Source organism: Gopherus flavomarginatus, chromosome 11 (genome assembly GCF_025201925.1).
Source record: "Gopherus flavomarginatus isolate rGopFla2 chromosome 11, rGopFla2.mat.asm, whole genome shotgun sequence".
Classification (NCBI taxonomy): domain Eukaryota; kingdom Metazoa; phylum Chordata; order Testudines; family Testudinidae; genus Gopherus; species Gopherus flavomarginatus.
In genome coordinates this window covers 48,697,179-48,712,284 of record NC_066627.1, presented here as the reverse complement: position 1 = coordinate 48,712,284, position 15,106 = coordinate 48,697,179, and the positions used below count along the sequence as shown (strand labels likewise).

The 15,106-nt window shown below is 52.0% G+C and overlaps 1 protein-coding gene across 7 annotated transcripts in view; it reads right to left on the bottom strand.

Moving 5' to 3' along the window:
- Positions 1-260: 260 nt before the first annotated feature.
- Positions 261-15,106, bottom strand: part of UCKL1 (uridine-cytidine kinase 1 like 1) — a 41,559-nt gene continuing 26,713 nt past the window's right edge. For 5 of the 7 annotated variants that reach the window (XM_050918316.1, XM_050918318.1, XM_050918314.1 and 2 more), the window contains 8 exons: positions 10,544-10,563; positions 6,789-6,887; positions 5,961-6,054; positions 3,844-3,906; positions 3,043-3,165; positions 2,246-2,353; positions 1,438-1,594; positions 261-652 (listed from right to left, as the gene is read on the bottom strand). In XM_050918316.1, the coding sequence (XP_050774273.1) occupies positions 582-652; positions 1,438-1,594; positions 2,246-2,353; positions 3,043-3,165; positions 3,844-3,906; positions 5,961-6,054; positions 6,789-6,887; positions 10,544-10,563 (735 nt within the window). In that variant the 3' untranslated portion in view covers positions 261-581. Of the gene's footprint in view, positions 653-1,437; positions 1,595-2,245; positions 2,354-3,042; positions 3,166-3,843; positions 3,907-5,960; positions 6,055-6,788; positions 6,888-10,543; positions 10,564-14,499; positions 14,517-15,106 lie in introns of all 7 variants that reach the window. The other 2 variants (XM_050918315.1, XM_050918319.1) reach the window with 1 other exon arrangement.

Below are 15,106 nucleotides of genomic sequence, written 5' to 3'. Positions count from 1 at the left end.
CAGCCATAGCCGCCCTTGCCTTTCAGAGCGCCTAGCAGCACCGTGCTGCTCCTTTTCCAGTCCTCACGCAGGCCAGTGCCGTCCTCGCTGCTGTACCGTGTGTCCCAGGACAGACTGGTGACGGCGGAGAAGGGATTGGAGCATTTTCAACCCAGGCACCAGATTCAGGGTGATAAACCCAGGAGGAGTTTTAAAATGAGCTTTATCTGGGAGCTGCACAGGGATTAGACCTGCACCTGGCCGGGGGGTTGGGGCTATGCTGCAAGAAAACTGGAGAAAATCTTTATTCTGTTTGTTATAAAATCTCACATAAGTTACATAGGCAAATATTTAAATTAAAATAAATTAACTCCGCTCTAAAGTGGGACATGTGCCTGTGCACATACAGTCAGCTAGGATTTGCATTTCTTCCTTTTTAAAAAATAGGCCCTAGATTTCAAACGCAACAGCTGAAAAAAGATCTATGCCCCAGGAGAAATCTTTTTGGAAATGTACAACAGAAGAGTAAGGTGCAGTGGCAAAGCTGCCTCGGCTCTGGGGTGGGGTCCCGTCTTCTGACCCAGGGCAGGCGGGGGTGTTTGCTAGGTGTCCAGGGTGTCGTCGCTCCAGTCAGGGGGGGCATCAGTCCCGAAGTAGCGATCTCCAAAATTCCCTAGGGCATGGGGGCAAGGGGCAGGGGGAGAGAGAGACACACACACACACAAGACATTAATGTGAAGTTACCCACGGAGATCAGTGCCGCAGGAATGCTGGACACCCTTAAGCCAGCTGGGAGGGAACTACCCCTGCTTCCCAAAGAACACGAAGGACGATTGCTCTGACATCCCGTGGGAGAGCCCCCCCTCCAGGACAGCGTGCAAGAACAGAGGGTATGCTGGGCCGCCCATGCGCTCTGCTCTCCCACATGGGCACGGAAAGGCCAACGAGCGCCCCCAAGGGAGGGTGCGTCAGTTTCCGTCACTTGCAAAATGAAGGTGGAGAAGACATGCTGAACGAGGAGACAGCACTGGGATCAGAGCAACCTTCATTTCCCCTTCTTGGGCGATCACTGCCAGCAGCCTTTCCCTTCTGCTCCCAGCAGGCACGGCTCGCGTCAGACAACACCCTCCTCGAGAGCTGGGCAATGGCCCCAGCCTGCCACGGACCAGGGATCAGCCACTCCCTGTCCAGCTCTGCAGTGCCAGCCTGTTAGACCCAGGCTGGCTAACTCTATGGCTAATGCTGTCCCTGCTGTCTTTTCCTTGTAGACTTTGCCCACAGTGGACTCTGGAGGGGCTGAGGCTCCTGTGCGCTGTCTGGGGAAGGAGGAGAGCCTTTCCTCGGTTAAATGCTGCATGCTTTCGTAGCAAGGCTTTGCAGAGCAGGGCGAGCTCCCCTCTCCCGCCCAGCCGTCCCACCCCAAGCAGGTTCCAGAGCTTGTTCCCAGTGGGTACTCACCGATGCCGGGGATGATCCGGAAAAGGTTGTTCACCTTCTTGTCCACAGCCGTTGTGATGATTTTCACCTGGGGGAAGGCGTAGGCCACCGAGTGGACGCCCATCTCCGCCATCAGTAGAGAGAGAAGGAAGATTTTGTCCTCAGGGACGTCGTGATCCTACGAGAGTGTCACGGCGTGAAGGGGGGGAGGGGCCATGTCCCCGCTCTGGAGAGACCCCTCCTCGTTATGCACAGCCCACAGCGGCACAAGGGTCTGTGTGCTCCTCCTCCCCCAGCCCCAATACGCCCCAGCCCTGACTTGGAGAGAGCTCCACTTTCAAGCAGTTCAAACCCTTGGTCTCCCACCCCAAAAGGCCAACACTGTGATTGGGCCCCTGCCCCTGGGGACTGAGAGCAGCCCCCTTCCTCATCTCCTTCTCAGAGCCTCGTCTCCTGGCACCCCAGGACCCGATCTCCCTGCGGGGCTGGGGCCGCCGGGAACCAAGTCTCGGGAAGGGGCTGGCTTGCGTTGGATGTGAATTCAGTCCCCGCAGGGCTTGTCCCCATGTGCTGCCCCAGGGGAGGGCGACTATGAGTGTCTGGCCAGGAAGGTCTCTGTAGCTTGCACCACGCCAGCCGGTCTCCTTCCTCTTTTCACCGCGGCGCCCAGGTTTAATGATGCTGGCGTCAGCTTTGTTTACTTGGACTCCGGGACTGTGCATCAGAGAGCTAGGCTGGACCCATCCCCTCCCCAAGTTCCCAGCACCCCCAGGGCTGCTCCGGGGTTTCCCTTTCTGAATGGAGATGGGCCCACACCACCCTTCCTTACCAGCAGCACTCTCACGGCCATCATGGCCGCCGCTCCTGTGGAGACCGTGCAGTCCATCAGGATCACGTGATCTTCACTAATGTCCTTCGGCAACCTTAGGTAGTGGAGCTGGGCAAGGGACAGGCCAGAGAGAGATTTGGGAAAAGCTCTGCTCACACCCCTTAGCTAGGTGGGGGATGCGTCACCTGCCGCAGGGCATCACTGCCCACTTACCCCATTGCTGGCAGGATTACTGGGCTGGGCTGAATCAGGTACAGGTTGCCGGCCTGTTACCGGACCCTTTGTTTACGAGGCAGCTGCTGCTAAACGCCTGGCCGGGCAAGCGCCGCAGCAGCGGGCTGGTGCTGACCAGACGGGGACCAATACTTAGTGGAGAGCATGCATTTAAAAAGCCCCAGCGACTTCAGCCCAATTGTTTTTAATGGTGAGTGCACCAGCATGTGCACGTTTCAGTGCCTCCCTGGCATGCCTAGTTACCTTCCTGCCACACTCAGCTGTGGCCGGTGTACGTGCCACTGGCTAGTTGTCTAGCAGTCACTGCACGTGCAGCCACGTATGCATTTTTGCACAGACGACTGTGAAAGCCTTCACTTGAAGCCAGACATTTTGGGTCTCAGTGACTGATAAATGCTCATTAAATATGAAAGCCACCAACCAGCCGCCTCCTGACAAGACCTGCTGTGGCCAGCAGGAATGAATGAACTGACTGCAATTAACAGGCACGCGGCAGCGTTAGGGATCCCGGCGACAGAGACGCTGCTGCTGCGAATGGTCCCGGGTCACAAGGCGCCCTTTACCTCTGGCTCTCCAGTGTTGCTGTTGGTCTGGATGAGGATGGTGCCGATTCGGACGTCCTTGCACACAGCTCGGAGCGCCGGCTCCATGGTCTCGCCTGCTCTCAGGATAGACACACCTGTGATCTGACATAGAGAGCGGGGATGAAGCGGCCATGCGGGGCCCCTCAAATGCTCCCATGTCACCGTTCCCTGGTGTCCAAAGGAACCAGCCCTAGCAAGGATCTACAGCCATTTTGGATCTGGAGGCCTCAAGGCACTTCACAGCAGCAGGTAGGATCATTAGCCCCACTTGATCAGCGGGGTCCCAGGCCCTACCTGAGGTCAGTGTAAGAGCTGTGCGCAGAACGCAGCCCCCAGGCCTGGTCCCCTGCTCCCGTTTGCCCAGGCCAGCTCTGGGACTAAGCCATGCATGGCTGTGTGGGAACCACGTTTCCTCCAGCAGTGACAGGGTTAAGCAGCTAGCTCCGCATAGCTACCACCCAGACACAGCTGCCTCCCCAACAGGGAAGATGAGAAGCAAAGCGATTCGGAGCACCCACAGGCACGCACCCCTCATTAGTGCTACTTAAGGGCCTGACCTGACTAGTCACTGCTGTAAATTACGCAGTAGGCTTCAGGATCCCCTGGTTTTTACAGCCCAGCAGCAAGCCAGCCAGCCCCTGGAGCAGACCCAGCTATTCCAGATGCTGAGGGGCCTGATCAAAGGCCTGTTAAGTCAGGGGGAGTCTTCCCATTGACTTCAATGGACATAGGATCTGAGCCACTGAGTGTAATTGAATCCAGCCTTTCCCTTCCCCTTACCTGCTTCCCACTGTAGGATCTGCCTTCGTAGTCCTCTCCCTGAGGGGTCTGGACAGTGCAGCTCTAGAAAGATCACAGCACAAGCTTTCACACGGGCTCAGACCGCCAGCGCACCGGAGACAGGGCACAAAAGCCACAGGCTGGTGCACCATGGAAAGTCATGGAGCCAGGGGATCTGAGGAGGTGATGGAGCCCTGGACACCAGCCATGTGAGCCAGAGATGGCCCCTTACTGAGGTGCAGAGGTCCAGCCACCTCAGAAACATGGCTGCGCCTGCACTGTGCTCTCTGCTCCCAAAGCCGAGCGATGGACACACCTTCATGCTATACAATTACCTACCCCACAGTAGCAGCGACAGTGGAGACACAGCTTTGGGGGGGGGGAAGGCGAGGGGCAGTCCAAGGCCATGGAATGAACCCCCCCGGAAATGAAGGACCATCCCAACCCTCCTCCCCACCTTCCTTGCCCTTGCCTTGCATTTCTTTGATCTGCCTTCTATAAACATACAGGAGAGAAAAAGCAGGAAAGAGTCCTGTGGCACCTTATAGACTAACAGATGTTTTGGAGCATGAGCTTTCGTGGGTGAATACCCACTTCATCAGATGCATGTAGTGGAAATGTCCAGGGGCAGGTATATATATGCAGGCAAGCTAGAGATAATGAGGTTAGTTCAATCAGGGAGGATGAGGCCCTGTTCTAGCAGTTGAGGTGTGAAAACCAAGGAAGGAGAAACTGGTTCTGTAGTTGGCAAGCCATTCACAGTCTTTGTTTAATCCTGAGCTGATGGTGTCAAATTTGCAGATGAACTGAAGCTCAGCAGTTTCTCTTTGAAGTCTAGTCTTGAAGTTTTTTTGCTGCAGGATGGCCACCTTAAGGTCTGCTATAGTGTGGCCAGGGAGGTTGAAGTGTTCTCCTACAGGTTTTTGTATATTGCCATTACTAATATCTGATTTGTGTCCATTTATCCTTTTCCATAGCGACTGTCCAGTTTGGCCAATGCAGATAGCAGAGGGGCATTGCTGGCATATGATGGCATATATTACATAGGTTCCTAACCAGATCAGCCATACCATCACCGGTTCATTCACCTGCACGTCCACCAATGTAATATACGCCATCATATGCCAGCAATGCCCCTCTGCTATGTACATCGGCCAAACTGGACAGTCTCTACGGAAAAGGATAAATGGACACAAATCAGATATTAGGAATGGCAGTATACAAAAACCTGTAGGAGAGCACTTCAACCTCCCTGGCCACACTATAGCAGACCTTAAGGTGGTCATCCTGCAGCAAAAATACTTCAGGACCAGACTTCAAAGAGAAACTGCTAAGCTTCAGTTCATCTGCAAATTTGACACCATCAGCTCAGGATTAAACAAAGACTGTGAATGGCTTGCCAACTACAAAACCAGTTTCTCCTCCCTTGGTTTTCACACCTTAACTGCTAGAACAGGGCCTCATCCTCCCTGATTGAACTAACTTCATTACCTCTAGCTTGCCTGCATATACATATATATATAGATATAGATATAGATATAGATATATACACCTGCCCCTGGACATTTCCACTACATGCATCTGACGAAGTGGGTATTCACCCATGAAAGCTCATGCTCCAAAACGTCTGTTAGTCTATAAGGTGCCACAGGATTCTTTGCTGCTTTTACAGATCCAGACTAACACAGCTACCCCTCTGATACAGGAGAGAAAAAGAGAGCCAGCCAGCCAGCCAGTGTGTCTGTGTGTGCATATTATATATATATATATAAAATCACACTCATACCCACTGCCAACACACAACACGCCCCTGCACATCCTTTTCCCCCCCAGGGAGGAGGCGAGAACAAACCATGTAACAGCTGTCAGTCACACTGCTCACTGCACTGCTGGAAGGTGTGTAGACACTAGGGGCATGAGTGTGGTGTAAGAACCCATATACAACAGACCAGGGTCCCATCTCTGGTGACTGCTGCTGTCTGACCTAGGAGAATCATTTCTTTTTAGCCTTTTCCACGAGAGGGCAAGTCCAGAGGCAAACACAGACCTCCCCTTGTCCCTCCAGAAAGGAGAGAACAACGGGCTTTCCCTGCCATCCCCTCATTCCCTGTACGTACCTGGAAAGGCAGAAATGACAGCGCATGCTCAATCAGCAGCCGCATCAGCCTCTTGGAGTAGAAAATGAACTCGTCTCTGCTGGTCTCCTTGTCTCTAATGGGGAGAGGAGAAAGGCACGTCCTGTCCGTCAATGAGAACTCTCCAGGAGATGCTGACTGTGAGTCAGAGGCTGCCTTAAGGGCAAGGCAGGGTCACGTAGGAAGGAAAAGGTGGACCAGATAAACAGGGCAGGTTCCTCAGCCTCCTCCCAGGTAGAGGCAGCTGATACCATCACAGGCCTTCCACCGGGGGATCCAGCCGAGGACCCTGAACCTCTCCAGGCCCCTTTACCGGGAACTGTGCGATATTGGGTCATCCTACCCCACCCCATGTTGTAGTTTTGTTGCTGGGACACAGGAACTTTTGCAAAGGCAAGCTCCAAGGTGGAGCCATCGCTCTGGCTCAGCGCCCCTGGGTTCTAATCCTAACTCTGCCGCGATCTTGCTGTGGGGCTTTGGGTAGGTCTCTTACATCTCTATGCCTCTGTTTCGGTCTGTACCAACCCAGCTCTTGGGGTGGTGGTAGGAACAACTGTTCACAGCTGTACAGGGCACCGAACATGCAGACGCTCAGAGTTACGGGTTGACATTATCAGATTTTAAATGGATGATTCTAGGAAGCGGGTGAGAACTGCCCAGCCCGACTAGGGTCTCTGGCCCGGGGCAGGATTTCATCTCTGGGGGGCCCTACGAGTAGGAGATGTCAAACGCCGAGACCAAGGCTGGATGATGCTAAAAGCCCCCACACTCATAGCCTCACCCACTCCAAATGCGAGGTGGCGCACTTACCGGATGATGGTGTGCATGCCACGCACTTGCGGGGTACTCTTCAGCACGCTGAGGGTCCGAGGAAGGGGATGGCACTGGTGGGCAGAGGCCAGCGCTGCCCTGGAGACCAACACAACACCACAGCTAGGTGAGTGCTCATTCACGTGCATAAGCAGGCATCCAGTCAAACCCCAAGGAAGACACACACAGGTGACAAGGGGGTTGTTAATGACCCTAATGAGGAGCCATGTCTAGAATCCTGGAGCCTTCGCATCCCACCAACCCACACCTGTCCCCAAGGCAGCTGGGATGTTAAGGCTCCAAACTGGGTGCACAAACATATTTACCATCCAGGATGTGCCAGTTACTGTAACTGACCAGTTGTGTCAGGAGAGATGAAGCTTCTCCATAAAACAGATCACACTCTCGCTGCTTATGGGTCTCATTTGTTTCCTTTGCCCCAATTCACTGGATGGACCCCTCAGTCAGTCAGTGAGGAAGGAACAGCTATGGCAAACACTCAGGAGTAAAGTATCTCAAATCTGACCCCATAAAAGGTGCCTCTCAGAGCCAATATTTTCTGGCACATCATCAGAAGCAGGGTACTTCGTCAGGGTGTTCCACTCCCATGCACTGGCTGACAGCTTTGATCTCTTGAGATTAACGGCACCCCTTGGGATGCACGACTGTTCTAGGAAGAGTTTGGTGTGGGAGCTCTGGTCCATTCAGAGACAGTCACGTCATTACAAAATTAGCAACAGCCTCAAGACACTTTATAGCTGGACAGGGCTGGTGGCTGGGGTGACTCATCTCTGGATGAGAAATCAATTAACATTGCGGAGCGCAATGCCTATTCCTGGACCAAGGAAATGCCATTGATAATGGGTTCCCATTAGCCTGCCTCTCTGTTTGAATGATGTAGTAAGGGCACGTCTCTGGCTGGAAAGGATGAACCAATCAGCCTTGCACATGAGAAACGCTGGACTCAGGCAGCTGCACATTGGGTCACACAAAAAATGATTGCAACTGGTTCGGGAATATATTGGAGGAAGGAAAAGATAAAAGCACCAGCCAGGTAAAGATTTAGTAGAGAACCACCCTGGTTAAATAATGCAACACACACAAGCAAGCCAGGAGGAGGAAGATGACTAGGTAGGGACTGAGGAAGAGGGGCACGGCGACCAGATTCCTCCATCTACCCAGTCATCCTCTGGCCTGAGCTAAAACAAATGCAAATCAAGACGCAAGTGAAGCCCATTGAGCATTTGAGGGTTTTATGCTTATTCCACTAGCTGCTGTTTTGATTGTCAAAAAACAAAGATGTTTCTTTATGGAAATAGACTCTCTCTGTGCTCATGACACCAGAGCTGTAGCCTGTGAACATGCTGCATGTGTGGGCACGCAGGGATCCACCCTGCTGCATCAGCTGATTACGCAGAAAGGCTGCAATAGGTTCAGAGGAGGGTGTGTGTGTGTGGGGAGTTCCACTCCCCAGAGAGAGGGTAGAAATTTCAATGGCAGGAGCCAAGCTGGGAAATGGTATTTGTGAAATACTTTGAGGGGATCTCTCAATACACCCCCACCAAGGGTGGAGAGACCCAGTGTGCAGGAAAACTGTGCTCCCCTTTACAAAGGAGGTGCATGGGGTGCACTCAGTTCCAGGGGGAGGCTTTGCAAGAGCGTTATCCAAAGTGCCACCCCGGCACCACTTGTGCTCTGAAATAAGATGAACCCCTCAAAAGCTCAGGGGTGGGTGGTCAGCGAAACAAGCTGCACTCGGTTAGTGAGGAAGAACCCCAGGTTAGTCTTCCTGGCAGCCGGCTTGTGTCCCACCCCTCCCCATGCCCACCGCGAGGCTTCGCCAGTAGCAAGAGGCTCCTGCAAGTCCCCTCCTCGTGCCGCTGCTCCAGGCTTCCGCGGGGCGATCTGAGGGGATCTGTCACACCCCAGCCTCGCTAGAGGCCCTCGCTCTTCGTAAGGAACCAATCCTGCAGCCACTTTAATGGGGAATGGCTGCAGGATCGGGCCCCAAAACGGGTTTTGACTTGGCCCACACTGGCTTGAGAGGAAGAGAATTGTGTGTGTGTGTGGGGGGGGGGGGTGTCAAGAGGGATAAAAAAACAAACGAAAAAATGAGAAATAATCAAAGAAACCAACTGGAGCCAACAGTCTGCGTCATAAAACAAGGGCAGCAGGCTTGGGGCGTCTCCAGCATGCCCCCTCCTGGGAGAACGGGCTGCTGCCCCCGCAGCGCTGGTGGGGCAGGGATAACGGTGCACTACCTTTACACAGCACCTGGATCCCAAAGTGCGTCACAGCCTGACCCGAAACACAGAGCTGTACACACCCGCTGCCTGGGGGAACGTGGCAGTTCTGTGGCAAGGGCCAGCAACAGCTCCAACCGCAGGGCACCTACAGTAGATGGAAAGCTCCCAGAGGTGGAATTTGAACAGGTCACTAGGACAAGCGACCTCGATCGTGAAGAGTCCCATGGGCTCCTCAGACAACTCCCCCGGGGGCGGGACCTTAGCTTCACCTCTCTGCTGAAAGACAGAGCTCAAGGCTGGCAAAACTGCCGCACAAGAGCCAGCGGTAACGGCGCCTGTGCAGAGCAGCCCACTGTTTTGTTGTTAGACCTGGCAGAGGATTCCCCAATAACCCTGCCACCTGCAGGACCTAGTGCCACTAGCCAGGGAATTGCACCTTACGGCTCCGTCCCCGGAGGATGGCGCGCTGCATTTGCAGACTCATTGGGATCCAGGCCTTAAAGCGAGGTGTGTGGTCAGCACAGTCACAAGCCACAAACCGAATGGCCCTGTGGGTTGCAAAGGCCCTGCGAGGTCACAGCTCTCTGCTGCCCAAGCCCTTGCATCCGATCCAAGTGCTAGTCACCGCCGCCCTCCCGCTCTCCGCCCCCACGCACACTGTGGTACATTACTGTGTGCCACACCAGAAAGGATCAGCCCAGGATGTCTTCTCCAGCACCTACACAAAACACCACGACACAGTACTCGGATGCCACAAGTAGGCATAACGCAACCAGGAACACCCCTCTTACACCACTGAGCTACGAACAGGCCTGGGAGAAACTGTTATTTTGTCACCTACGTTTCCATTGGTTCCTGAAAGGCTTGCACTTTGCTTTCCAGGCTGTGACAGCAGAGGAACCCCTTGGGGCGCCTGCAGCCCTAGACCACTCTGTGAGGTGAGAGTCAGACCAGAGATTAGTTGCTGTGGATCTCATGGCAAACAATCCCCCAAAGCAATGGTGGGACTAGACACCTCATGCTCTGGGGAATTCTCCATTTTCAGCAGAGGGGAAGGATGGTTCAGTGGTTGGAGCAATACCCTAAGACTTGGGGGAAGGAGTCAAGTCCCTGCTCCGCCACAGACTTTATGCAAGACCATGGGCAAATCACTTAGCCTCTCTTTGCCTCAGGTCCCCATCTGTACAATGGGGATACTAGCACTGCCCGGCCTCGCAGAGGGTTTCTAAAGAGAAATACATTAATGACTGTGAGGTGCCCAGGTACTATGGTGATGTGGCCATATAGGTACCCAAGACCGATAGCTCCATACTCTAATTCTCAGGAGCATCTGATCTGGAGAAGAGGTACTTGTGGGAGGGGGGGTTCCTTTCAGTTCAGCTTAAAGAACATCACCCATGCTCCCTCTCTGTGCACCCCCACGTTCAGCATGCAGCCCTGGCTCATCCCCCATCACCCCGCAGCTCCCCTGATTAGTATTAAACTCAAAACACTGCAAGTGCTCCTCACATATCCCAGCGTAGCTTCCTCTGTTCACCAGATGGGAGGGACGTTCAGGGAGAGACAAAGCAGGAAATACAACACGGGTTTAAAGGGGAGGGGAAAAAAAGGAGAAAGCATTTTAATTAGTCAAATGACCGGGGGGCGGGGGGGAGGAGCCATGATCCGTATTAACTTCAAACAGTAACAGTTGGATTCGATCAACACCCGAGACATCAGGGAGCGATCCCTCAGCAAGGGTCTTTCCCACCGAACCTGTGTTTGCGTAACAGATTGTCTTAGATGTGCTGCCCTCTGCTGGACAGCCTCCAAGGGCCCCCCCAGCACTCACACCAACCCAGCATGGGGGGGGGGGGGGGGACATGACAGCATTATGTCCCTTGTGCATTCAGTGGAGCAAGGCCCCAGTCCGAGCCGCGGCCGTGGCAGAGAAGCGGGATGCCACAAAAGCCAGACTGGCAGGAGTCTATTGCGCCCTCCAGGACTTGCACACCTTGCTCCTGCTGATCCTAACAGGAGTTGGTGTCTAAGGCTCCGTCCTCGACTCCTCTGCATGGAGGAGAGACCACACCTCCTATCCAGGACTCGGTGCATTCCCACGATCAGAGAGAGGAGCCTTTGTTTACTCCAAAATCCCAGTAACCGGGAACGCAGGGGAAGGACACACACCAAGGGCCAAGCCTGAAGCTGGGCCTCAAAAAATGCCCTGTTGGCACATGCAGACAGTCACAAGATGTGCCCACCAACCTGCTTGCCAGGCCCACGAGGGGACACAAGCATTCTCACGTGGGTGGCAGATGCCTCTTGATAAAGACCCAGTTAAAGATTTGGCCTGAGCTGGACAAGGACATCTTGTGCAGAGATGGGCCTGAAGCGGCTGCCCGACTTTGGGACAGTCCCGGCTCAGAACCCAACTCCACAGCCCAGGCTCCTCTCCCAGTGGAATGGGAGCTTAGTCCAGTACGTTACATGTTTGCACGTGCATGGCACGAGCACTGGACGTTCCTCGGAGAGGCACCAGCAATCCGGCCCGCTGACCAGAACTTGGCATACAAGGGGATCGCAAACGGGCAGCGAGAACAGCTCAGCAGCTGGCACAACCAACCTGACAGGGACAAGAGCTCATGCTCTCGCTCGACCCTGTGCTTGAGAATGGTGAACTGGCCAGGCTTGGGGGGCCTGCAGGAGTTTGTACCTCTTTGCTGTCTTGGCTCGCAGCCATCCTGCTGGTGAGGCAGGTGAGCAGAATTTCCTCTCCCCCCTTCACTGTGGCTGGCCAGCAATGGAAAATTCAGCCAAGCAGCCGTGAGCAGGTAGAGAAAATGTCTCACTTTGGAAACTTATTTCCCTCCCCAGAACGAAAGCTTCAAGGAGGGGGGGAGGGAGAAATGAAAGCAAAAGAAATATGGGGGTGACCGTCTCTCAGAAAGGCAGGGTGAATACCATCAGTTCTTTGTTGTACATGCAATCAGACAGGAAGCAGACAAGAGACAGCCAGCTACAAAGAAGCTAATGTAGGTAAGGCATTTCAAACACGTACGGCAGGTGGCTTTAACGGCTGACATTTCAAACAAGGACTGCTACACTGTGCCACGGCTTGATATTTAAAGACACAACTGGCAAAGGGCACCTGGAGGTGATCTAGACCTGGGGAGGGGAAGCTCGATTGGCAATGGTGAATTCCTCTTCGAGAACACCCGTTTTTAGAAGCAAGTCCAGTTCTCAAACAGCATGGCGGAAGGGGGAAATAATGGATAAAGGCGTCACCGAGAGCATCACACTTCAACGCAAGCAAGTAGACTCTGGGGTCTGCTCTGCCAAGGAGTGTACATGTCTGTTCCTACCGGTGTTAATGGGAACTGCACGCGTGGGTGTACAGTGTCTGCACACGGATGGCTCAATGTGTTGCAGTTTCAGACAGGAAACGCACCTCCGGGTGTGAAACTTAGAAGCTGAACGTCCAGTGATTATTAAAATTTTCTTTAAATGAGTGAGAATTTGGATGCATCAGCAATTAACCCTGTTAACATCCAGTGAGATGTTCATCCTTGTAAGTTACTCTGTCATTGCACACTGGGCTTAGAATCAGCTCACCTCCATCACACTTAAAAAGTTCCATTGACAAAGTGCCAGAGAGGGGCCAAAGCGATGGAGTTTGGATCTGGATTCCTAGCCAAATTTACCTACAGTTTGTGTGAAAGGTAGGTTAGCCTGGGCCCAGATCCGACATCTGGGTTTTTCTCTACCAGTTACAGATTATGCGTAGCTTCACCAACACAGCATTTGAAAGGCACGGACATTAGAATGAGGGATTTTGGTGTTCATTAGAAGCCATTGAGAACTGAGGCTGGGGAGTTTGGTTAGTTGAAAAGCCCAATTTTTTTCAGGCACATTTCACTCTTTTTGCATGTCCCCATCTATCAGCCGTGATCCGCTACCTAACACACGTGCCCCTGGGTGGACAGGGTGCTGGAAACAGCTGACTTAATAAAAATCTTTGGGTTTCATGAGTTCAAACCAATGTTTGCAGGCATGTTCCAGCTCCTGACCTTCATTTTTTTCAGACTTTTACCAGAAAGGAAGCCTTGATTGAAATCCATGATAAGAATTCTGAGGTTACTCAAGTGTTGTGGTTGTAGTTATTTGTGCAATTAACGTGCTGCAGCACTAAACTCTCCATTACAAAATCAGCACCATTTTATTAATTTGTAGATTTTCAAGAGGCATGAAAAAAAGGCAAAATCAAGATTATGAGTGGTACTTTTTGGATTTCAGAACAATATCAGTTTGGGGGACAAAATCAGCCTGTTACAAATTATACATATGTAACTGAAAAATTTTCATGGTTGTGTCACTATATGCCGCCTTCAGCCTCGACCCTCCAAACACTTATGTACATGAGCACAGTTACCCGTAGGAGTAAAGTTACTCACACGTATAGATGTTTGCTACATTAGGCCCCGAGAGTGTTAAAAGTGAAATTTTAACCATCCAATTTACTTGCTTGAAAATAACTAGCTTTGGGAAAAAACAGAAGCTTTTCTATTCATTTCTGGGTTTGCAAAAGCTTTTTTTATGCCAAATGTAAACTTCAGGCTTACCTGAGTTATGTGTCTCTTTAAACAAAAAGACATACATCTAAGTGGAAACGCATTTTTAGAAATGCATCTTTTCGCCGCCCACAAAAATAGCTGAAATCTTAGCTGAATGCCTAATGGAAGGGAAAAAGTTGACGCACTATCTACACGCTGATAATGTAAGGATAACTAAATAGGTGTCTATTCTGTATATACACCTGGAGCTACTTAGCAATCCTATCTCCCACTGAAGTTATTTCCATAGAACTTGTCCTCCTGGATCAAAATGTGTATGTTACTACTCAGAATCAGTCAAGTTCCCTTTGGGTGCTATTACCCCTCTGCTTTAGTCTCTCGCTCCCCAGGGCTGCCGCAATTCTCAAGGAACTTTGTTTAAACTTGGCGAGGGCTCAGCTTAAATTTCCTTTGGGTTATGAACACAAGGCCCTGGTTTTCCTATGTTTTTCCAGCACCTCTGGCTCAGATGATGAGGTCTCCAAATCACTTTTCACATTAGTTGAAAAAGAAAAACTGGTGAAAAATAACAAATGCTTTCCCATTCTGCAAGTCGGCAGCTTTGTGAACATCTCTGATCCACCGAAGAACAAGTTAGGCTTGGATCCAATGTCAGTGGGAGTTGGACTGGGTATGCGGTCAGGTCAGATATTGGCCATATAAACTGCAGGTACCTTCACTTACGCTATATGCCCAGAGCTCAGAATATTGCCCTCCTGGCTGCACCTGAGTTTAGAGGGTGAGATGAACACTATGGGTCCGAGCTCAACGAGGAAGCTACTGGAGTCTGACAGAGACAGTGCAGCCCAAGCAGTGCCTGGCATTGGAAATGCCTCAGGTCACGCAGACAGGACAGAGTCATGAGGGTCTTACCTGACACTGAGTTCACGCTGCAGCAGTAACACAAAGACACAACGCAACCGGCATTAAGCATTGTCAAGCCCACGGGCATTTAGAGACAAAAAAAAGGGAAAAAATAGGAATATTGTCCTGCGTTCACATTTAGTCTTTCTCCCTCCACCCCACAATAATGCCCCCCTCCAAAAAACTCAGCATCCACAGGTTCTCCCAAAACAGCCGTCTGGGAAGGACCCGCATTTCTCACCCACTGTGAGGTTTATCTGAAAGAAAGTTTTGCTCCTGAGGCCTGTTCCTGGAAGCAGCAGCTATCTCATCTCCATGGAAACCGGCCAGGTCTCAGACCCCAGCTATGAGTCAGTTCAGAGACTGCAAAACCACTTTCCATCTTGCTTTAGATACCAGTTCTTCTTCTGATAAGACATCAGCGTTTCATACTTATACAAGAAAACAGCTCCTATGGTTGGGTAGCAAGATGAAACCTGGATTTCACAACCTCTAGACCTGCCATTATTTCAACTCTACAAATAGGGCCGTTTGCAGCAAACCATTGGGACCTCCTTTTAACTAGGAGAGGAGACATTTTTAGAGGGACACACTCTAAGTAAGTGCTAACATATAG